Raw genomic sequence first — 23,310 nt, 5'->3', positions numbered from 1 at the left:
ATAATTATTACAAGTTAAGCATTTGAAATAAATATTTAGTTACATAGTTGAGTTCTGAGATGGATCGCACCAACTGCACATCATCACTGGCAAAACCTTCACACGAAAACTGGTGGAAATCTTGGTGGCAAGGTCTAAAGTCTATACATTCCTCTGGTTCTCTGGCCACCGTGCTTCAAACTTTCAGCATTCATACTTATTTTTTTTTATTTATTTTTTTTTCCTTCTGTATTTAAGGTGTTCAGTCTCATTAAGACATGCTTTTATCTTTATTTTATTTTTTTTTTCTCGTTCTTGTCTTAACAGGTGTCTTAACATGGGGAACCTACTTAAAGTTTTGACATGCACAGATCTTGAGCAGGGGCCAAATTTTTTCCTTGATTTTGAAAGTGAGAATATGATTTTATATATCTTTCTCTCTGCCTGCCGTAGACTGCGTTTGCTTTCTGCACTCCTTGTCTGTCTGTCTGTCTTGTGTCTGTCCTTTCAACAGAACTTTGAAATTTTCCACTGCTTGGAAATAGGTTTTCCACTCATAGCAGCAGTTATAACTTTTTTTTTGGTTTTGAAATGCACAGGGAAGGGTTCCCAATGGGTACTGGGACAGGGAGTTAGGGGGATCTCCCAGAGAAAACACAGAAACAAAGACGTGGAATAGATTCTGACCCTCCTATTCTGCTGAGAAGAAGGTGATTTTATAGGTGTATGTAGAGAGATTCTTCCCGCGTTGATAAGCAGTGGCACTAAAGCTGTGGTACACCCAGCTTTAAAGTGGTTCCAAAGCCTAAACATTTTTTACCTTGCATTAAGATAAAAAATGTTTAGGCATCATCATCCCTCTTCACCCCCCCCCCCCCCCTTTACTTACCCGAGCCCTTCATTCAATCCAGCGCTATGCACCTCTGCAGCTCTTCTCTCCCCTCTTATTTAATATATCTTCTCTCCCCTCACTTCTGGGTCTCACTAGCTTTGCTGGGGCACTGGGTCCCATTGGCTCCCCCTGCAGTCAATCAAAGCCAGTGATGAGGGGACAGGGCTGAGTCTCGCTGTCTGTCTCATTTGACGCAGGAGCAGGGCTCGGGTGAGAGCACACACAAGTGCCCCTATGGGAAGAGGCTTCCCACAGGGGGGCACTGGACAGGGAGCGGAAGCCAAGAGCGCTGGCGGGAGACCCAAGAGGAGGACGTTCAGGGCCGCTCTGTGCATTTCCATTGCACAGAGGAGGTGGGTATAGAGATGTTTGTTTGTTTATTTTTATTTACCTTTACAACCATTTTAATTGACTGGGGGAAAAAAAAAAAAAGATTCCCACATCCACTCTCCACTGTCAGACTACACTGGTCAGCACTGCAGCCACTTGGCGGCAAGCCGCTAATTAAAGTAGGTCTTCCAGCGAATCCATTTGAAGAGTCGGCTTTTGGGGAGTAGGGAGCGCTACACACAGATTGACATCCAGCTAGCCCCCGCTGAACCAGGTAAATTTCAATCAGTGTGCACCCACCTTAAGGAAAGTAGAAGTATATACTTCCCCACAGTGACATGTTCATTTAAAATAGGTATATCATTTTGTATGAAATAATTTGCCCACCAGCTGCAGTATCTGTGTTTTGGGAGAACTCCAGTGGTGAGAGTTTGGTATGGAGCTCCTAACTGCTTCCCATCCGCCTGTTTGATAACCAAGTGAGGGTGTGTCAGCGCTCATTTTCCACTTAGGCGATCCCAGCAGAAGTGGGAGCGGGTACCTGTCAGAAATAGGTACCCACCCCCCACAAAAATTTCCAAAAATGTTAGAGGGAGGAAGATTAGAAAAAGTAGAATTCCCCTTTTAGAGTGAGATTCAAATTTGCAGTACATGCACATATATATTGTTAACCTCTTCCCGCTGCTGCCACTTCCTGCCCCTTTAAATAGATATAAATGCTGGCAGACGGGCATTCCGATCATGTGATCGCTGCGATGGGCAGTCACAGTGGTCACATGATCGGAAAGCTCTTGATCAGCAAGTATGTATCGGGAGCTTTCCTTTAGTTACCTGTTTCCTACTGTGCTGGGAGTGTTTTACCTAGGGCCACATATATCTGGTCGCTCAGCCTTAAAGCCCATCCGCCAAGAGGCCTCATATATCCAGGTTGGTTGGAAGTGGTTAATGCTTCAAACACAGAAAAATACCTGTTAATGCTGCCAACAAATCCAGTGAGCTGCTAATTTCCCGTTTAAGCTATTCTGAAATCTCAGCCAACATTGTCAGCCTTTGCTTGTGTTCTTCTCTGCTGGACTACAGGACAACTCCCCTTATATGGAGTTGGGAAGACTAGTCCAGAATTGGGCAGGGCTGAAACAGGGTGAGAATTCACGGCAGCTTTGTCAGCAAAAACAGGATGTTGGAAGCACACTGACGTTATGGCAGGCCAGCATGTATTTTTCTGAACAAAGTTTTAAAAAGGATAAAACATTGGAAAATATTCAGAGATTTATTTATTTTTTGCCAATACATAGACTAATTGTTTTCAAGCTTTGTTCATTTAAGTGCCTGTCTTTCAGTCTATCGGCTACCACCCCTTCAAAACCCACAGTTTGTTGTCCTCGCTATTTAACTTTCTTGTAGTTACTAACGGAGTCACAGATTTCTTTGATGCATAAACCGGTGTGCATTTAAAATGTACAAACTGGTCCAAAATTGACATCAGTGGAAGATTTTAATTGTTCTGCTACTACAGGTGGAAAGTCATGTATGTTCTACATCTGTTTCCTTGTCTGCAGTCTGTTGCCTGCAAAGAATGCAGAGTGCAGTTTTAGCAGTTTTTTTTTTTGCACATTCATTTATTGGTGCAATAATCAATCTGTTTTATCGATCACTAATGAATAGTTTTATTGATTTTGTGCTGTAATGTGTGTTTTACATTTAGAGCTTCCCATATTTTTACTGTTGTGTGTTTTTTTTTTTTTTTTTTTTTGTATTTCTAAAATCAGAACTTTTCTTACCATTTTGGAATGGTGAAAACCTGTCAGTTTTTTTCCCATCTTTAGTACCCCAGTCATGAACTGTACTGTAGACACAACAGGATGTGAAAGATCTTTGGGTTCACATCTTTGTGGAGCATAACACAAATTGCATTGGCATGTGTTATGTTGCACATTAGTGTGCATTGAGTTAGGTCAGTCTGTAATTTAAATAGGGTTTCTAATGCACTACCCAAAATGTGCATGTGCTTAAAAAAAAAAAAAAAAAAAAAAAAGAGTGCCCCTTTAAGGCACGAGATATAGCTCAGTACTTTTACCATGTTAATCATGCCTGTTTCTGGTTTCCCCTCTGTAACGTGACCACGTTTATCATGGCTGCTAATCTCTGATAACGTGGTCTAAGTGCCTCTGTCATCCTGCTCTCTCCTCAGCGTCTCTGCATCTCCCCCTCCCTCTCTCCCTGTCAGTTCCATAGTCTGTGTGGGAACCTCTCCTCTCCTCCCCTTACCTCTCCTCCCCTTACCTCTCCTCCCCTTACCTCTCCTCCCCTCCCCTTACCTCTCCTCCCCTCCCCTTACCTCTCCTCCCCTCCCCTTACCTCTCCTCCCCTCCCCTTACCTCTCCTCTCCTCTCCTTACCTCTCCTCTCCTCTCCTTACCTCTCCTCTCCTCTCCTTACCTCTCCTCACCTCTCCTCACCTCTCCTTACCTCTCCTTACCTCTCCTTACCTCTCCTCTCCTCTCCTTACCCTCTCCTCTGCTCCTCTTTCCCTCTCCTCTGCTCCTCTTTCCCTCTCCTCTGCTCCTCTTTCCCTCTCCTCTGCTCCTCTTTCCCTCCCCTCTCCTGTCCATGTAATTCTATTCCCTGCAGTTGCTCCAGTGCTTGTAAAGTAAAGAAATATGTATCAATTACTTTGATCCCTGTTTTAGGACCCTGTTCAGTACAGTGTATGTGCTTTCCTTCAAAAAAATTATAATGTTAAATACCTTCTTTACAGGGCCCTGCTGTGCAGACACATGACCTCCCTCTGCTGGCTGACATTCATCAGAGGGGAAACTCGGCCCCTCCCAATGTATGCACTCGAGTAAGAAAGCAGAGGGAGGTCACCTGACAGGACAGCAGGGTTCTGCAAAGAAGGTATTTAGCATTATAATTTTAGGAAAACACAAACACTGTACTGAACAGGGACCTAAAGCAGAGAGACTCAAAGTAATGAATACATGTTGCTTTACAACCACTTTAATTTGACTTTGCTCAGTGATAATTCTGACACTCCTGGTGACAACTGGGTCTCCGCTTTGAGCTGAACTTTATCTTGTGTTAGGAGTGCATCATCTATGTATCATGTTGTTTGGCCATCTGCCAAGTTCTCCCTGAAAATATTGGGAGATTGCACTTAGCCAAGCTTATATTTTCATGATTTTATTTTCCATTTCTTTTTATTTTAGTATGTTGGAGGTCAAACAAAAATATCCAGTTATTGTAATATTAAAACGTTAAAAACTTAGCTTTTTTTTTTTTTTTTTTTTTTTTTTTGGAGGAAAACAAATCGAATCTGGACACTGTCAAGCAGCTAGTCACATAACCATGCAAAAGCATTGAATAAAGCCCATCTCTAGCATTCTGTCACTTTAAAATAGTTTGTTTGGGCCAAGCTGCTCCAAATGAACTATTTTCTTTACTGACACATCTGCTGGGAGACCCTGTATAAACTGTATGCACCATGAGCGACATGGTGTACAGCCCTATATTTTGGCAGCGGGGTGGGGTCTTCCAAGCCCATTTTTGGAACAAAATCGTGTTGGACTGAACACTGCTCAGCCATTCACAGGAAGCTTTGTATTTTCTGAATGAGTCATGGCTTCTTCTTGAGGTGAAAATGGTAACATTATCCGCTCAACTCTCCATCTCAGCCAATCGGAGGAAGCTTTGTATTCATTCAGAAAATACAAAGCTTTCGGTCAGTGACTGAGTTGCGGTCCTGTGCCATAGTCCACAATCCCTAGTCCATCTCTGGAGCACACAAGGGAGCGTGGCTACGTTCCTACATACAGTGGGACAATGGAGAACGAACTTGGCCACCCTCTAATAGGAGGTCAGATCACTGCAGCAAAATCAGAATTGAGAGATTGAGACGGCTGAGAGCAATAGAAGGGACTTTTTTGAGTTGAGAATACATACTTGTGTGTGTGTGTGTATATATGTATATATATATATATATATATATATATATATATATATATATATATATATATATATATATATATATATATATATATATATATATATAATATAATTTTATATTTTTTTAGGCATAGTTTAGTGTGTCTCAGGTTTACAACATATTTTTAGTTTTTTCAATTAAACAAGTCAGATCTTCTGATTATTGATGTTTGAAACTAACTTCTAAAGGTTCACAGAAAATGATCGGCATTGTTTATTAAATAAGTTCGTTTCAAACATCAATCGGAAGATCTGGCTTGTTTAATTGGTTTTGGACTACATTGGTCCCCTGCTATAAACTTCTTTTTTTTTTTATTTTGTCAGTTTGTAAAAATCTGGGAAGCTCTTTTTGTGTTTTATTCATATCCGTGTTTTGTTCCTGGGCTCTTTGCAACGAAAATGCTGTGTTCTCCATTCCTTAACTTTCCTGTGAGCGTTTTCCAAGCTTATCCATTTCATGTTTTTATCTTCTTGTCGTTTGTATGATTTTTGTATGTTTTGCTTTTGGTAACTCTGTCATTTATTTTTAGATTGGTCTGTATCAAGACTTAAATATTTCAATGGTGTTGGAAAAATGGTGGAATGGAGATTATTTTTGCCAGCTTTTATTTAGTGAGTTGTTGGACCATCCTTTTAAAGTTCGGTCTAATGGCAAATTTTACCCTGAGCAGCTGTCTTTCCCCGCTGTGAGAGGTAACAGCAGCCGCTGATAGTGTTAAAAGTTGCCCCATTCTGCCCTCCCCACCATTCAGAGACCTTGTATTGCTATTCTCCCACAATGCATTGTGTTCTGTGAATGGGCAGTGGGGATCCTGTCATTCAGAGACCTTGTATTGCTATTCTCCCACAATGCATTGTGTTCTGTGAATGGGCAGTGGGGATCCTGTCATTCAATTGCTTCACCACCATTCACAGAGTGGTGCAGTTGAATGACTGGATCTCCATTCACAGAACACAGTGTGTTGTGGGAGAATCGTAATACAAGGTTTCTGAAAGGCAAGGAGAGCTAGAAAGTGGCAAAACTCTTCACACTAGCAGCAACCACCTGCAGGTAAAGTTATACACACCTTTACACGTAACTAACGTTTTTGGTGATGTATTTGGTCCCCCACCCCAAAAAAAAAAAAAAAAAAAACAGGTTTAATAGTGTTTACAGTGTTAATTAGCTTTGTAACCTTTTTCTAAAGATCATAGCCAATTCCATTCACAGTGTAAGTTCACCTTTTCACAAAACACTGGACACACCCTCTCCACCCAGGTCACTGTTGTACTTACTGTCTGTGGCTGATAAGCTGTCAGTGCCCGCACAGCCAGTACAGTGGTCCAGGCATTGGAAAGCCTAGCTCTTCTTTTCTTCCTTGCGTTCTGCACTGGTGTGCAGTCATGTTGGGACAGGAAGGAGCCATTCCCAAACTGTTCCCACAAAGTTGGGAGCATGAAATTATCCAAAATGTCTTGGTATGCGGATGCCTTAAGAGTTCCCTTCACTTGAACAAAGGGGCCAAGCCCAACCCCTGAAAAAAAAACCCACATCATAATCCCCCCTCCACCAAATTATTTGGACCAGTGCAAAAGGCAAGGTCCATAAAGACATGGATGAGCAAGTTTGAGGTGAAGGAACATGACTGGCCTGCACAGAGTCCTGACCTCAACCCGATAGAACACCTTTGGGATGAATTGGAGCAGAGACTGCAAGCCAGGCATTGTTGTCCACATCAGTGCCTGACCTCACAAATGCGCTTCTGGAAGAATGGTCAAACATTCCCATAGACACACTCCTAAACCTTGTGGACGGCCTTCCCAGAAGAGTTGAAACTGTTATAGCTGCAAAGGGTGGACCAACCCCATATTGAACCTTACGGACTAAGACACCATTAAAGTTCATGTGCTTGTAAAGGCAGGCGTCCCAATATTTTTTGACAATATAGTGTATATAATGTAGTGTTCATCTGTGTACTTCGCTGATGTGCTTGGAGTTCAGCTTTAAAGAAGAAGTAAACCCTGATGGGTTTACTTCCTCTTTGTCTCCCTGCAAAGGTAAGCCAGTGATGTCACCGCTGTCCCCTGTAGCACGGAGCATCCATCTTCTTCCCGGTATCGCTACTCCGGCTACTCACAGCGCCGGAGCAGCGATGACGTCACTCCTGCGCATGGGAGCCGCCACTAATGGCATATCGCCATTAGCAGCGGCATGCTCAGTGCGCCTGCGCGCCGCTGTCTACAGCGCATGCGCCGTAGACAGAGGTGGCTGTCTTTTTGTAAATATCTCCTAAATCGTATAGGTTTAGGAGATATTTCTTGGACCTACAGGTAAGCCTTAATCTAGGCTTACCTATAGGTCAAAGTGGTTTGTAAGGGTTTACAACCACTTTAAAATGTAAGTTCACCTTTTCAGAAAAAAAAAAAAAATGTTAACTAACTCCTTATACCCTCCCCGGTCCCTGTTGTGTGTACCTCCATGGGTGGTGATCTGTCAGTGCCCACGCAGAAGTTGTAACATTCCAGGGATTTGAGATCCCCACTCCTCTTGCCCTTATTTCAGTAGGATATCTGGGACGGATCAGAGATTTTAACTCATTACCGTCACACTCTGAGATTTCCTATAATTTCAGTCTATACTGTACACATGGTGCTATACCCTGTACCCGAGGGCTTTCACACTGGAGCGGTGCGGCCGCATCTTTGGAGCGATGTATTTACCGCTTCCCATAGAAAACAATGGGGCAGCGCTGCAAACCCACCTGCAAAGCGCCACTGAGGCGATGCTTTATGGGCGGTTTTAACCCTTTTCCGGCCGCTAGCGGGGGTTAAAGCTACCCCGCTAGCGGCCGCTAAATATAGCGCCGCTTTACCGCCAATGCCCCAGTGTGAATGTAGCCTAAGAGCAGCAAAGTTTTTAGAGGCAGAGCTCCTCTGGAATGCAGAAGAATCCCGTTCAGTAGAGGGGCTTTTGGGCATAAAAATGACAAACACAGCTAAAGCTGCCTGTCTAGCACTTTAGAGTTTATCCATTTCAGTAGCGAGAATAAATTAAAATTCGGGTCATAGGAATAAACGCCCAAAGCTGCTAATCTCGCCTTAACTGGTGTGGGAAAAAAAAAAGTTTTTAACGCTGATTTTGTCCTGTCAGGAGAAACGGCGCTTACAATAAACCAAGTGTGCATCAGGCCCAAGTTAACCTGTGTCACTGGTACACTCACTAATCTCTATGGGAAATCCTTAGATTTGAATCCATTGGGATTTATTGGGGACCAAATTTTAGAAATGGACATGAGGAATATTTTTCACTCTTGTCTTGAGGCGTGTAACCTACATTATCTATTCTTGTCCATACACAGGGATAGACGAAACTTACAAGTCTTGATACAAAGATTGGTCTAAAATTCTGCCGTATATTGTAATCTGTTGTTTTCTGCATGGAGTGTTCTGTGTTTTTTTTAGTGGTGATTTCCTGTACCATCTTACTGCCTTTTCTCATTTTCCATAGCAGTCTTCTGCAGCTTTCAAAATTCCTCCAAGCCAGTGCTTTTCCGAGCCTCTAGGCCTCTCCTATCTTTTTATTCACAATGAACACAAAGGACCTACAATTATTCTTTTAATTGATGGGGTTATTATAGGGAAAGTCCACTGCAAGTGTCATGTTTGTTCTTTAAAGATATGGAGTAAAGTCAACGTCTTTCATTAATTGCAGTCTCATTTATGTGTCATTTCATTACTCGCCGTGTTTAGCGATTGACATTTATTAGGTATGTTTAAGCAATGTTGATTGCTAAATACTGTGCAGTGTTGTGTGTGTGTGTGTGTGTGTATATACTTGGGTAAATCTGTTATATGAGCACTCATGAGTAATTTGTGGCAACTCCATGGACTGCTAAATGGAAAATATTGACAGACTAGTCTCAGATTAGAATTTAGCAGTTTTGAGAGTAGAACTTTATTACAGCTTTGCTTGATTCCTGGTACGTTTAAAGCTTAACGCCACATTTAAATGAGAAATGTGGGAATAGAATAAAACAAACACATATACTTACCTATAAGGCTGCAGCATTGATCTCATACTGCAGCTGTCGGCTCTAGGCCTGAAAACTGAGCGATTAGGTGACCTCTGATCGTTCAGTTCTCAGTCTTCACATCGGTGACTGTCAGCACTCACTGGAGCACCAAGCTGTAGAAGGGATTCGAGCTGCTTGCACAGGTTCTCAGCAACACTCTGAGAGGCTGAGCCAGCTGCCTGTCAGGCATCTGGGTGGAGCCCAACATTATTGCCGAAATACATCCAGAGGGCTTTAGCCTGCTGTTGTCTGATTTTGGTCACAGGATTCACTTCTGCGATATACAAGAGAAGGATTGCCAAATAAGCTTTTGCAATACTTCTATTTAAATGTCCCTTTGGGCCAAGCTGGCCAAAACAAACTATTTACTGTGACTACGACAATTGCTGTATGTAGCTGAGACTATACAATGCTGTGTTCCAGCAGCGGGATGGAAATTTCGTGTCTTGCTCCTAGAACAAAATAGAGCCAGGTTGAGCACTGCTTAGCCATTCACAGGAGGCTTTATATGCTATAAATGAATACAAAGCTTCCTCTGATTAGCTGAGCCATAGAGGTGGACAGATGATGTCCCAACGTACTACTTGCAAGAGTCTTTTATCTCTTGGGGTCTTCAGTCAAGATATTTCCTCTCCATAATTCCCAGTTTGGCTAACTACCACGGGTTTCACAAAGCCATTTGACGTTGTCACATTCCCTAATGGCCTCTCCATAATGTTCTGTTAACAAAACAAAAAAATCTTCGTTATGGCCTTGTGGGGAAGGGAGACAAACACTTGCAGGGAAATCATCCCTATTGTAGTCTTTGAGAGATATTGGAAGCCAAAAGGTAATTTAGCCTATAGGTGCTATCCTAATACTACAATTTGTGTTAGTAAGCCTTACAAGATTTTGGACGTATAGAAGAAAGTGTCCTTCGAGGAACATTTGCACCTGAGAAAAGCAAAGCCTATCCTTGAAGAACAATTTTGAGGCACTCATGTTGAAATATGGCCACTGATACAAAATTGTGTGGAAGCCTAGCTAGTCCTGGTGGTTTATTTGTGTTGGAGCTTAGACTCATGGACAGGCTTCTCTATTCAGGCTTTGGCTGCTTTAGAAGGAAAGGTATTGAACACCTTTTGTTTTAATGCACTTGGAATATATTTATCTGAACTAAACTGAAAGTTTAGATGGGCTTTAAAATTTGAGATTTTAATTAGAAATACATAAATCTGTTAAAGGAGAACCAGCTGTTTACTATGAACACATCTTGAACTTATGTATTCTATATTATTAGTTTAGACTACTAGTGTTACTGTTGCCCTGTACTGTTCAACATGACTAGTTTTGGCCTAATAATGTGTCCTAGCTTTGCATATTCTCCTGTTTAGCAATATGTCCTCTTCGGGGTAGTAGATTTAATAAATGAATTACAATTGCTTGCTTTGCCAGTTTTTTTTCTGACAATTTTTTTTTCTTCTGTGAAAAGCCAACTCCATGCAAAAATGATTTTTCAGTTTTGGCTAGGCACAGGGGTGTTGAATCACCTCTTTAATTATATTTACTGAAAGCTACAGATTTCCCATCAATAGTTCATTTTTTTTTTTTTTGGCTTCCCCCAGGGCATCAACAATGGTGTCATCCTTCAAGAGTTGAACACCTTAGAATTTTTCTGCCTTACACAGAACCCATTGGGGGAGAAGGACACCATTATTTAGTTTTGTAATAGCCACAGCCCTTAGGTAGTAGAGCAAGTTTAGAGATCTTGCCAATGGAGTAACTAAAAGATGAAAGAAGCCATCATGTGATTCCCTCTAGCTGGCAACAATGCGAAACTGAAATGTCAGTTCTTGGTGGGGTTGGCTTTTGTAGTCGTATAATGCCTGCTAACAGTCATGTGATTTGATACCACTCAGATGCTCAGCCTTCAGAATCCGAAAAGGATGTTTATAATCAGGTGAATGTAGTATTAAAGGATGCCGAAGGAATTCTCGATGATTTACAGTCATATCGAGGAGCGGGCCTGGAGATCCGAGAGGTGAATTTCTTAAAGTTAATTAACTGTATTTTTTCATAAAGCTGTTTTTTCCCCTCTAAGGAAGCATTATTGTTTTGCTCTACCTCCAACCAGCTTATAACTAACATTTCCCAAGCCCAGATTTTTATTGAAAAGACAAATCGGATTCTTGTTTTAGCAATATCACCAATGTCTCTTAATAACTTGTTTGCTTTATAAATCCTAGTGGGGCTCTTTCTTGGAGACTATAAATGCCAACCTTCTCCCCAATGCTCTTGAGTAAGGATGAGCTCAGGTGTGTTCGCAAACAGCACAAGCAGAGCCCGCCAGGAAGTCGGCACTGCACATTGCTAATCGCAAGCAGTGAGACAATGGGGGTTATTTACTAAAGGCAAATCCACTTTGCAGTACTAGCGCAAACTACAAGTGCAAAGCGTACTTGAAATTGCACTTGGAAGTGTAGTCACTGTAGATCCGAGGGGGACATGCAAGGAAGATAAAAAAAACAGCATTTTAGCTTCTACATGATTGGATGATAAAATTAGCAGAGCTTCCCCTCTTTTCAGATCTATCCCTCAGATTTACAGCGACTGCACTTCCAAGTGCGCTTTGCACTTATAGTGCAAAGTGCATTTGCCTTTCGTAAATAACCCCCATTGTCTCGATGCGTGGCTGCAGAGATCGGGAAATGTCTCGCTGCCTGTGATTAGCGATATACAGTGCCGACTTCCTGGCAGACTCTGCACGTGCTGTTTTCAAACACGCCTGAGCTCATCCTTACTCTATGGTGTTCTCACATTCAACCTAATAATTTCTAGCCACTGTCTCATTCCTCATTGGGCAGATTAATGGCAGCGGTAGCCGTTGGCTCCTGCTGCTGTCAATCAAATGCTGTGATGTGGGGGGCATCTGGTCTGTGTCAAGAGACTCACACTGGGCAGCTTGGAGCAAAGCACGCATTGGGTGCCATTTTCCCTGGGGGCATTTGCCAAAAAGGAAGGGGCCTGGAGCGCCAGTTGGGGGTCCTTTAAAAAAAAAAAAAAAAAAAAGTGAGGATCGCATTTCTCCATGCAAAACCATTGCACAGAGCAAGTAAGTATAACATGTTTGTTTGATTTAGTTTAAAAAAAAAAAAAAAAATCTCTAGCCTAAGTTTACCCAAAGTAAAAAAAACATAAGGAACACAGCTTACAATTAGCACGATGTGTCCCTTGTGCTGATTCTTCTTCTTCTACCCTCCGCTGCTGTAATATTCTGCTTCTATGAAATAGGACAGGCTGATAATTAATGGCTTTGCCCCCCTCCGTGCACAGATCCTGTGTCATTCATAGAAACTGTAATATGACGACTTTGAGTGGTGGATCTGGCAGGAAAGGTTGGGTATAGTAAAGCTTTCTTAATGAAACTTCTTGACAGCCCCTTAGTTGTATTGACCCCCCCCCCCCCCACCACACTGGAATTTTACAGTGTAGGGAGAAGAATAAGCACAAGGGACACATTATACAAAGCTGTAAGTTGTGTCCCTTGTGCTGATATTTGTGTTTTGGTTTTAGTTAAATGTGGGTTTTTAAAGTTTTTCTAAATCATTTTCATTATAGGGGTGTATACTGATTGTACAGAGTAAGCTCCCCATCTTTTTTTTTTTTTTTCTGACAGGATATGGTTAAGATTAGTCTAGGGTGGATTATGATTAGTCTAGGGCAGCGCTTGCAATATGGATTAGGCTAGTTTCTAGGATACCAATAGAATTATGATCAGACTGGGGCATAGGTTTTAGTCTAAAGAAAAAAACGCATTTGGTTAAGGTTAGGATGGAGTTGTTACAGTTAGAATTAACTGAATAAGTAATCAGCCAAGAGCTAGAAGCAGAAGATAAAATCCTTTTTTTTTTTTTTTTTAATTCTTTTTTTTTTTTTTTTGTAAAGCTCTGTCCATTTTGTAGACAAACTTCAAGAGAGAAGGTCTACTTGAGGAATCAATGAAAGTCAGCATAAATATAGAAAGTGTTTATGTGGCGCTACCTAGATAATAAATAAATCCTATATGGTTTCTAATAAATGTGAATTCTCAGTGAAATAAATAAATTATCATAAATAAACCTAATCTATATATAAAACCTCATATAGTGCATCAATTTTCAGAAAGGTATAAAATGCAAAGGGAATGTTACCAATATCACAAACTTCAAAATTAATTGTATAAATAAATATGTGCAAATGTGTCAATATATAGATTAGGTTTATTTATGATCATTTATTTATTTCACTGAGAATTCACATTTATTAGTAACCATATAGGATTTATTTATTTTATCTAGGTAGCGCCACGTAAACACTTTCTATATATATATTTCTGAGTGCAGAGAACACTTTTATATGTGAGCAGCTTCCTAAAATTAAGATCAGACCCATCTGGCGAAGGTTGTGCGCAACAGTATTCAATTTACAATGAAAGTCAGCAATTTTAATTTTGAATTAAATTTGAATGCTGTTGTGTCTTCGAGAAGACAACTGATGAATAGTACAGTCTCCTAGGGGTCCATTTAAAAAAGCTGCTTAAAAAAAATCACTGCACATTTATAAAGCACAGTGGGGGGCTTTACAAAAGTGCATTTTGCTCTTCTGTCTTTTGGGAGTCAAATGCCGTCTAAGAGGAAAAAAAAAGTCGGAGGAAGGCAAAATATATATTTTTTTAATTTTGGATAGAGTAATAAGGAGGTTATAGAGTTAGACCCTCCTGTTGGATTTCTCCATCTGTGTCCCATTGCATAGATTTCCCTTCACTTCCTGTCCCATAGCCAAACAGGAAGTGAGAGAAGAGGCCCTCCAAATTAAGGGAATTACTTGGGGACCCCCAGGTCACCAGGACTTTTGTCCCCATTGGTAGAGTTCCCCTCTTTTCTGGGGACAACCTAAAACCTAAAATGTGGGATTTTATTTTACTTTCACTAAGTGCTGCACTTGCTCTAAGAATTATATGTACTATGTACTGCATGTAGCTTCAGCTACATACAGTACACAGTGCTGGGTTCCAGCTGTGAGACCGATACTTCTGGAAAAAATTAGTTGGTCTGAATGGTGCTCAGCCATTCATAGGCAGCTTTGTATTCTTTGAGTGCTGCCTCTGATTGGCTGAGTTTGAGAGTGTGATGTCATCAGCCCACCTCTCCGCTAAAGGCCAATCAGGGGAAGCTTTTTATTCATTCACAATAAACAAAGCTGCATATGAATGGCTGAGCGCCAACTCTATATTGTTTCAGGTGTGAGAAGGTAAGTCTGTCTCACAGCCGAAATTCAGCACTGTGTACTGTATGTAGCTGAAGCTACGTGCATTACATCAAGTGCTTAAAGATAATGCAGCACTTAGTGAAGGAAATAGTTCCTTTTGGACCAGCTTGGTGCAAACAAACTATTTAAAGTGACAGGAAACATGGACGTCAGCTTTAAGGACCATTTCATATTAGTGATCCTGAATCGGAGGCTGCTCACCTGCTTCTACGGAATCACATTTTTGCTGGCCAAATCAGCAACATGTCACTTCATTGCAGTTCCCTCACTGGTGTGTATTCTGGTTTTGCTGCACACTTTGAGCTTTTCATTGTGTGTTTTAGAAGCTGCAGCAAGTCAGATAGAGCCTGCCTCCTTACTTGGCTAGACAATTTGAGTATCGCCTCTTTTTCCTCCCCAGCCTTACTATCCCTGACCCACCCCTTGCATCCATTGGATTTCAGTTCTTTTAGGCCCCTTTCACACAAGGGAGACTTCATAAAGAGCATCCGTCTGATTTTTCCGCTGATTCCTGCTGAGCAGGTGGATGACAGGTCTGTGTATGCTCCACTTATGCAGAGTGGACATGGACACAGCTCTGTTGTTCTCTATAGGGCAGTCAGACCGCCTGTCCGTTTCCATCTGACTGTCATCCGATGAGCCAGACGGATAGGGAATATATTACCCATCCGTCTGTTTTTGCTGGACAGAATCAGATCAGATGCCGGTGGGTGTCAGTGGACATGTGACTGCTCCATAGAAAACAATGGATGGTCCGATCAGGTCTGCCTGAAAAAACTGACTAGCGGACCTGATCGGATCGCCTGTGTGAAAACAGCCTAAGTCATGGCACCTCAGCATCACATATGGGTGTTATTCATAGCAGTCTGCCTAGGAACATCCAGTGCACCAGACTGACGTCCACCCATCAAGGCATTTTGATATGTGCACACCCCCCCCCCCCCAACCCCCCCCCCCCCCCAAGAGCCAGCCCACCGCTTACATCAGGCCTTGGGGGTTTTTGAGAGGGGTACTGAGGCAGGGTGTAGTGATGTTTCCAGAAAGCTATGTAGTACCACTTTCCACAAGCCATGATCTGCCTTCATTGCCTAGAGAAGGACAAAGATTTAGGGAGATCATTGGCCTAAAATAAGGCATGAAATTAAAAATGGTTTCTTTTAAAAATATCATTTTGCACGGGGAAGGAGAAACAAGAGAGGCAAAATGTAAGCAGAATAAAATGTGGCTTTAAAATGAATAAAATGTGTTGCGACACGCAGCAGGAAGTGAAAGAAAATCTTCCCATTGCATATGACAGAACCACTAAAAACCTCATAAAGATTCCATGTCTTTCTAAAAATAAAAAATAAAAAGATTGCCTTGAGCTCTACTTTGTTTTGCTGCAGCTGCTTAATGAATGTACATGCCTTATGAGTTATCGATTGCTGAAAGGCAGATCACTGCAAATCTCCATGGGCACACGTCACATGAAGCCATAAAACTGCTCTTCCCTGTAAATAAATTAAGTTTTAAGTTCATTTCGAAAAGATGACGGTAAATCATCTTGTTTCCAGGCAATACAACATGCTACTGATGAGAAGTTGCAGGAGAAGGCATGGGGAGCAGTCGTCCCTCTGGTCGGCAAACTAAAGAAATTCTATGAATTCTCTCAGAGACTAGGTAAGTGTTTAATTCACGGCATTTGTGGAAATTTGTTTGCAGGTTGTGTAGTGAGGTGCTCACTGTAGAATGTGTTCTGTTTGGGGTACCTTTATTTCAATGAAGGACAAGTTTAAAGCTCAACTCCAGGAATTCAACCACTTTAAGTGTGCAGACATACTATGAGTTCAGTCCAATAAGGTGAATGCCCCCTCATAGATTTATATCTTTTATTTACATCTGACAGCTTTATGGAGCTCTGGGAGGATAGCTGTAGCTACACCCCAGGTCTCTGGGAGGAGAGATGCTGTTTTCTCACACAGCAGCTCTTTTTGCACCTTCCCTCTGCTGCCTATTCACGGAAGCCTTTAAAGTTTGGGAATGGGTTCACAATAATACAAAACCCTCTGTGATTGGACAGGAGGAGGGGAGGGTTGGGCATAGCAGCTGCATGTGACTCTGCAGCTGAAAGAGACCAGAGGGTCCAGTTTTGAAGCTCTGGAAATGTATAGCTATCCTCCTGGAGCACCCTAAAACTATCAAATGTACGATAGAGATGAGTCCACTAGGTGGCATGCACCTTGTTGGACTTTCATATTATGCCTGCGCATTTTACAAATTGGCTTTGGTACGGAAGTTCAGCTTTAAATCCTTAAAATTACATTGGAGAGTAAGCACAAAAGATGAGTGGCAGGAAAAAGGAAAGAAGTCTTCTGTGTTCTCTAGACTAGCGTACTTGTTCTCATTGCAAAACCCTCACATAAAGCCTCTGTCTATACTTTGAACACTACCATCAGGCAGGTCCCAGCTGATCTCACCCTTGCTTGAGGAGAAGACTTTTCCAACCTGTCTTCAAAAAGCTCATCATTGTCCCTTATTCCATTCACTTGACCTCTGATTTAAGAAGGTGGGAGAAATGGGCTGCGATAGAGAGAATTGTACTTTTGCCTCCAGTTGGCATAAAGGGCTGCATCCTCGCGAAAACTCCAGGGGGTAAAAGTGGATACTACATGGCTTTACCTAGAAGATCAATAGGTGACAAAACTCTGCCAGCATTTTGATAGCTGGTTTAATTACCTCCACATTCCCAAATTTGTATTCTGTTCGCCCCAAAGGCATGTGCCAGTTTTGCATCAAAGTTACTTATGCATTAATTTTATTAGCTCTTACATTACCTTACAAAAGCGAGTACACCCGTCACATTTTTGTAAATATTTTATTCTATCTTTTCATGTGACAACACTGAAGAAATGACATTTTGCTACAATGTAAAGTAGTGAGTGTACAGCTTGTATAACAGTGTAAATTTGCTGTCCCCTCAAAACAACTCAACACACAGCCATTAATGTCTAAACCACTTGCAACAAAAGTTAGTACACCCCTAAGTGCAAATGTCCAAATTAAGCTCAATTTGCCATTTTGCCTCCCCGGTGTCATGTGACACATTCGTTTTACAAGGTCCCAGTTGTGAATGGGGAGCAGGTGTGTTAAATTTGGTGTTATCGCTCTCACGCTCTCATTCCGGTCACTGGAAGTTCAACATGGCACCTCATGGCGAAGAACTCTGAGGATCTCAAAAAAAAATTTTGCTCTACATAAAGATGACCTAGGTTTTAAGAAGATTGCCAAGACCTTGAAACTGAGCTACAGCTTGGTGGCCAAGACCATACAATGATTTAACAGGACAGGTTCCACTCAGAACAGGCCTCACCATGGTCGACCAAAGAAGTTGAGTGCATGTGCTCAGCGTCACAACAGAGGTTGTCTTTGGGAAATAGACGTATGAGAGCTGCCAGCATTGTTGCAGAGGTTGGTTTGCATGGCTGTCATCCCATCAAATTGGTTTGCATGGCTGTCATCCCAGAAGGAAGCCTCTTCTAAAGATGATGCACAAGAAAGCCCGCTAACAGTTTGCTGAAGACAAGCAGACTAAAGACATGGATTACTGGAACCATGTCCTGTGGTCTGATGAGACCAAAATAAATGTACTGGTTTCAGATGGTGTCAAGCGTGTGTGGCGACAACCAGGTGAGGAGTACAAAGAGACATGTGTGTTGCCTAAAGTCAAGCATGGTGGTGGGAGTGTCATGGTCTTGGGCTGCATGAGTGCTGCCGGCACTGGGCAGCTACAGTTCATTGAGGGAACCATGAATGCCAACATGCACTGTGACATACTGAAGCAGAGCATGATCCCCTCCCTTCAGAGACTGGGCTGCAGGGCAGTATTCCAACATAACGACCCCAAACACACCTCCAAGACAACAACTGTTTTGCTAAAGAAGCTGAGGCTAAAGGTGATGGACTGGCCAAGCATGTCTCCAGACCTAAACCCTATTGATCATCTGTGGGGCATCCTCAAATGGAAGATGGAGGAGTGCAAGATCTCTAACATCCACCAGCTCTGTGATGTCGTCGTGGAGGAGTGGAAGAGGACTCCAGTGGCAACCTGTGACGCTCTGGTGATCTCCATGACCAAGAGGGTAAAGGTAGTCCTGGAAAAAATGGTGGCCACACAAATTGACACTTTGGACCCAATTTGGACATTTTCACTTTTGCCAGTGGTTAGACATTAATGGCTGTGTGTTGAGTTATTTTAGGGGGGGACAGAACATTTTCACTGTTATACAAGCTGTACACTCACTACTTTACATTGTAGAAAAGTTTCATTTCTTCAGTGTTGTCACATGAAAGGATAGAATAAAATATTTACAAAAATGTGAGTGGTGTACTCACTTCTGTGAGATACTGTATAGTCACAGTAAGCATGGAGTTTCCTGTACTCTAAGCCTTCTAAAAGCTAACTCCAACATAAACAAATGTTTGGTGTACCTGCTAGCGAACAACATTGTAAGTTGTGAAGACTCCACTTATGGGTGAATTCCCCATAACTAACCTCAATGAGACACAGTCATGCTGCCTGATGGAATCTACATGAAATAAAAAGACAAATAGTTGGACAATCCAGCTATATGAGAATGACCATGACAAAATCAGCAATGTCAAATCACCACAGGCTATGGTTTACCATTACACGCTTTTAGTCCATTTACATGCATTACCTTTCATCCTAATGGAATGTTTGTTTTATGGAAAACTACACCAGACATGCAGGTACTCCTGCATCCTACCATAATGTGGAGCTGTGAATGCAGCTTGTAACCCCCAGAGTTCAGAATAATCATTATTTAACCACTTCCCACCCAGCCAATGTACACAATCGGCAGGTGCTCTATATTTCCGGGGGGACGTTTGGGTACATTCTCCTGCTCCTACACACCCCCTGAAACGTGCAGCAGTGCAATCTGTAACTGCTGTGGACACAGCAGATCAGTTGTCAGTACTGGGCCACTGTGATTGGCCCAAGTACCATGTGATCACTTTGATCAACCAAAACGATCACATGTTCACTAGTAAACAACGGTCATGAATCGCATCCACTCATGATAGCATTATTTACTGTGATATCTGTGATTGTTGACAGTGATCACATGGTACAGGGCCAACCACAGTGGCCCTGTAATGTTATGGCTGTGGCCAATCACAGCAATCAATGGTTAAAAATGAACCATGAATGAAAGCCATTCATGACAGCCCACCCCATCCCTAGCAGTGTCACTATGTTGACAATACATTACTCTGGTGGCCGTATGTAAAAATTTCATTAAAAAAATAATTTCATATGTATATATATTTATTTTACTAGCTACCTAGCTATTCCACACGGCCCTTTCTTCTTATTGTGCTCAACCACTTTCTTTTAAGTGTATGTAAAGCCAAAACATTTATTTTGGAGAGTAGGTAATGGTTAAGACCCCTGTTAATTTTTTGTGTTGTCTGCATCCTTCCAGGGGGATTTCCCCTCTCTTCCTTTCCCAGAGACACAGCAGGAGGTAAGAGGAGATCTCTTCAAAGTGAGGGCATATCTACTCTTAGAAATTGGTATATGATAGAACAGTTTTCCTCACTGGAAGATTCCCTCTCACTTCCTTTCTATGACAAAATGTTTGATTTCCCATCGCTTTTTGTACCAAAGACAGTGGCTACCAGGACCAGTTACAGGGGACACGGCAATAAAAATCTGACACAGGTTCTATTCTAGGAGACGCTAAATGAAATTGCTGACCATGCACATGGCACATAATTGCGTCTAGAATGTGTATTTCATCACACTATCATCACAGTCTGCAGGAATTGTATGTCCAATGAACAAACCCGTCGAAATGGAGGAACTGATCACTGCACAGGATAGGCAAATACACCCATACGGGCCTGTTTGCTCAGTTTTAAGACCACTGCCGAGCATAAACACATCGACACATGAACCAACTTGACTTGTGTGATACAGAGCATTTCACCTGATGCCCCCAATCTGATCAAGGATAGACACCATCCCTTCACTACCCCCTAACAATTTATAGGAGTATTAGGCTTTACTTCTACCACACCTCTACCATAGCACCTATCCCTGCCTGGCCATTGCCACTTGCCCTATCATTCCCCCATACTCCTATCTCTTCCCAGCGCACATTAATCCACATCCACATTATATCCCTCTTTCTTCCTTCCCCCGTCTGTCCTTTCCTCCATACCCGTTTTCTCTCACCTGATCTTCTGATCTTTTTTTATAAATGTCCTTTTTTGCGTTTCCAACACTCTTTCCTCCACCTTCTTTCAGGGGTAGGATTGCGCCAAATCACAAACTGGGTCACCATCTACTAGAGTTGCATGATCATTAAAAATCATTATCCTGATCCAACCCCCTTAGGATCTTAAAGCGGAGTTTCACCTGTTTAAAAGTCTGCAGCTACAAAAAGTATAGCTGCTGACTTTTAATAAACTCACCTGTCCCACAATCCAGCAATGCGGCTGCACAAAGCCTCGCTCCTCTCCATGGCATCAGCATTGTAACTGTGGGCACGCAGCTGTGAGAGCTTACGGCTACCCAGCCAGGCGCACGCTGTACATACGTGAGTCACGCTGTGCATGCGTGAGTCACGCTGCGCTGTGTTGAATGGCCAGGCAATTTTTTGGGACCTGTGAAGGGAGGGGGAAGAGGTGAACTTCTGCTCGGCGCGGAAGAGCCAGGAGAGGAAGTGGGAGCTGGCTACCTGTCAAAACCAGGTACCCACACTACTCCTCCCCCCAAAAAAATATTACATGCCAAATGTGGCACTTCAGGGAGTCACGGGTGCTTAAAGCAGAAGTTCCTTTTTTGGGTGAAACTTTGCTTTAATCCAGCATTTCCCCCAATTCTTGTTAAACAAGTGCAGAGACATTCTCTGCTCAGAGCTGTCAATAGAAGAAGGAAAAAACTCAGCTGGCAAATATTTATCAACAGCGATAAAGAGAAACATTGTATCTCTCGGTTCTATAAAGACTTACTCCACTTAAAGCGGGAGTCCGCGTTTTTTTTTTTTTTTAAAGCCAGCAGCTACAAATACTGCAGCTGCTGACTTTTAAAATAGTGACACTTACCTGTCCAGCGCGCCCGCGATGTCGGCACCCGAAGCCGATCTCTCGATTGTCTCTCGGGTGCTGCCGCCGCCATCTTGGGTATGGGAATCAGGAAGTGGAGCCTTTCGGCTTCATTTCCCGGTTCCCTACTGCGCATGTGCGAGTCGCGCTGCACAATAAGGATGGACCCGCTGCCTCTGGGATCTGTGTGTTTCCCAGCAGGCAGCGGGGGACTTTCGGAAAGGGGCGTAATCTACGCCCCTTTCCGCAGAGAGCTATCCCGGAAGTGGGTGCAGATACCTGTACTGTACAGGTACCTGCACCCCCCTCCCCCCTGAAAGGTGCCAATTGTGCCGCCGGAGGGGGGGAGGATTCCAATGAGTGGAAGGTCCACTTTAGGGTGGACCTCCGCTTTAAAGACTAAACCTTTTTTGATACTTTTTGCTCACAAGTTAAAATCTTTTTATTTTATTTTTTTGCTAGAAATTACTTAGAATCCCCAAACATTTTATTTATATATATATATATATATATATATATATATATATATATATATATATATATATATATATATATATATATATATATATATATATATATATATATATATATATATATATATATATATTTTAGCAGAGACCCTAGAGAATAACATGGAGATTGTTGCAATGTTTTCTGTCACACGGTTTGCGCAGCAGTCTTTCAAATCAATTTTTTAGGAAAAAATGGACTTCGATGAATTAAAAAAAATTTCATAAATAAAAAAAAAACTGCAAAGTTAGCCCAATTTTTTTGTATAATGTGAAAGATGTTACGCCACGAGAATCGTGATCTTTATTCTAAGCAAAAAAATTGTGATTCTAATTTTATCCAGAATCGTGCAGCTCTGCCTTCTACCCCATCTGGAGTGAGATGTGGACAAGAGATGATCTCACAAGTATACCTATATGAGTGGTTTTTTTTTTTTTTTTTTTTTTTTTTTTTTTCACACATTTTTTATTTAAGAAGCAAGCAGTTTTCAAGACATCTAAAGAACAAAATATAATAAAATGCACCCATCAACGTTAACTTCTGACCATTATGACAGCCTTACAGAATAGTAATATGCGAGTGATGACGCCTATAGAAGAAAATACAGGGTACGCCTATGACGAAGGAGGGAACTGCCAGAGTTTTATATATAAAAAGAGGAAGGAATGAAGATATGGATGAGTGAAGAAAAGAATAAGGAAAAATTAGAAGGGTAGAGGTGGAGGGCCAGTGTTGGGATGATGTCTCTGCTCTTGATTGGATAGATTGATAACAGCGCAGCCATTGGCTCCCGCTGCTGTTAATCAAATCCAATGACGCGTGGGGTGGGGTCGAGTCCTGCATTCTGTGTCTACGGACACAGAAGCAGGACTCAGGAGCGTGCCCGCTCGGGTGTCCACCAAGGAGAGCGCTTCTCCATCCTGGGCACTCAATGCGGGGAGGAGCCACCAGCGCTGATGAGGGACCCCAGAGGAGGATGATTCCAAAAAGAACTGCACAGTGAAGGTAAGTATGACATGGTTTTTTTTTTTTTTTTTTTTTTTTAAACAATGCGGTTTTAGTAACCCCTTTAAGGAGATAACGGAGTACAGATTTTTAGCAGGTATATTTTAGGCATCACCAGCAGCGGTTGGTGTTATTGGGGAAGTATTTATGTAAGGGAGAT

At 42.1% G+C, this 23,310-nt stretch overlaps 1 protein-coding gene across 11 annotated transcripts in view; it reads left to right on the top strand.

The window, feature by feature from the left end:
- CYRIB (CYFIP related Rac1 interactor B) overlaps positions 1 to 23,310 on the top strand; it is a 252,104-nt gene that overhangs the window by 188,170 nt on the left and 40,624 nt on the right. For 6 of the 11 annotated variants that reach the window (XM_077493339.1, XM_077493338.1, XM_077493340.1 and 3 more), the window contains 4 exons: positions 307 to 389; positions 11,135 to 11,256; positions 16,076 to 16,181; positions 20,009 to 20,050. In XM_077493339.1, the coding sequence (XP_077349465.1) occupies positions 317 to 389; positions 11,135 to 11,256; positions 16,076 to 16,181; positions 20,009 to 20,050 (343 nt within the window). In that variant the 5' untranslated portion in view covers positions 307 to 316. The remainder of the gene's footprint in view (positions 1 to 306; positions 390 to 11,134; positions 11,257 to 16,075; positions 16,182 to 20,008; positions 20,051 to 23,310) is intronic. The other 5 variants (XM_077493344.1, XM_077493341.1, XM_077493343.1 and 2 more) reach the window with 3 other exon arrangements.

The sequence above is a fragment of the Lithobates pipiens genome, unplaced genomic scaffold, assembly GCF_037356315.1.
Source record: "Lithobates pipiens isolate NorthernLeopardFrog02 unplaced genomic scaffold, aLitPip1_a1.2 Scaffold_19, whole genome shotgun sequence".
Lineage (NCBI taxonomy): Eukaryota > Metazoa > Chordata > Amphibia > Anura > Ranidae > Lithobates > Lithobates pipiens.
This window is presented reverse-complemented; position numbering and strand designations above follow the sequence as displayed.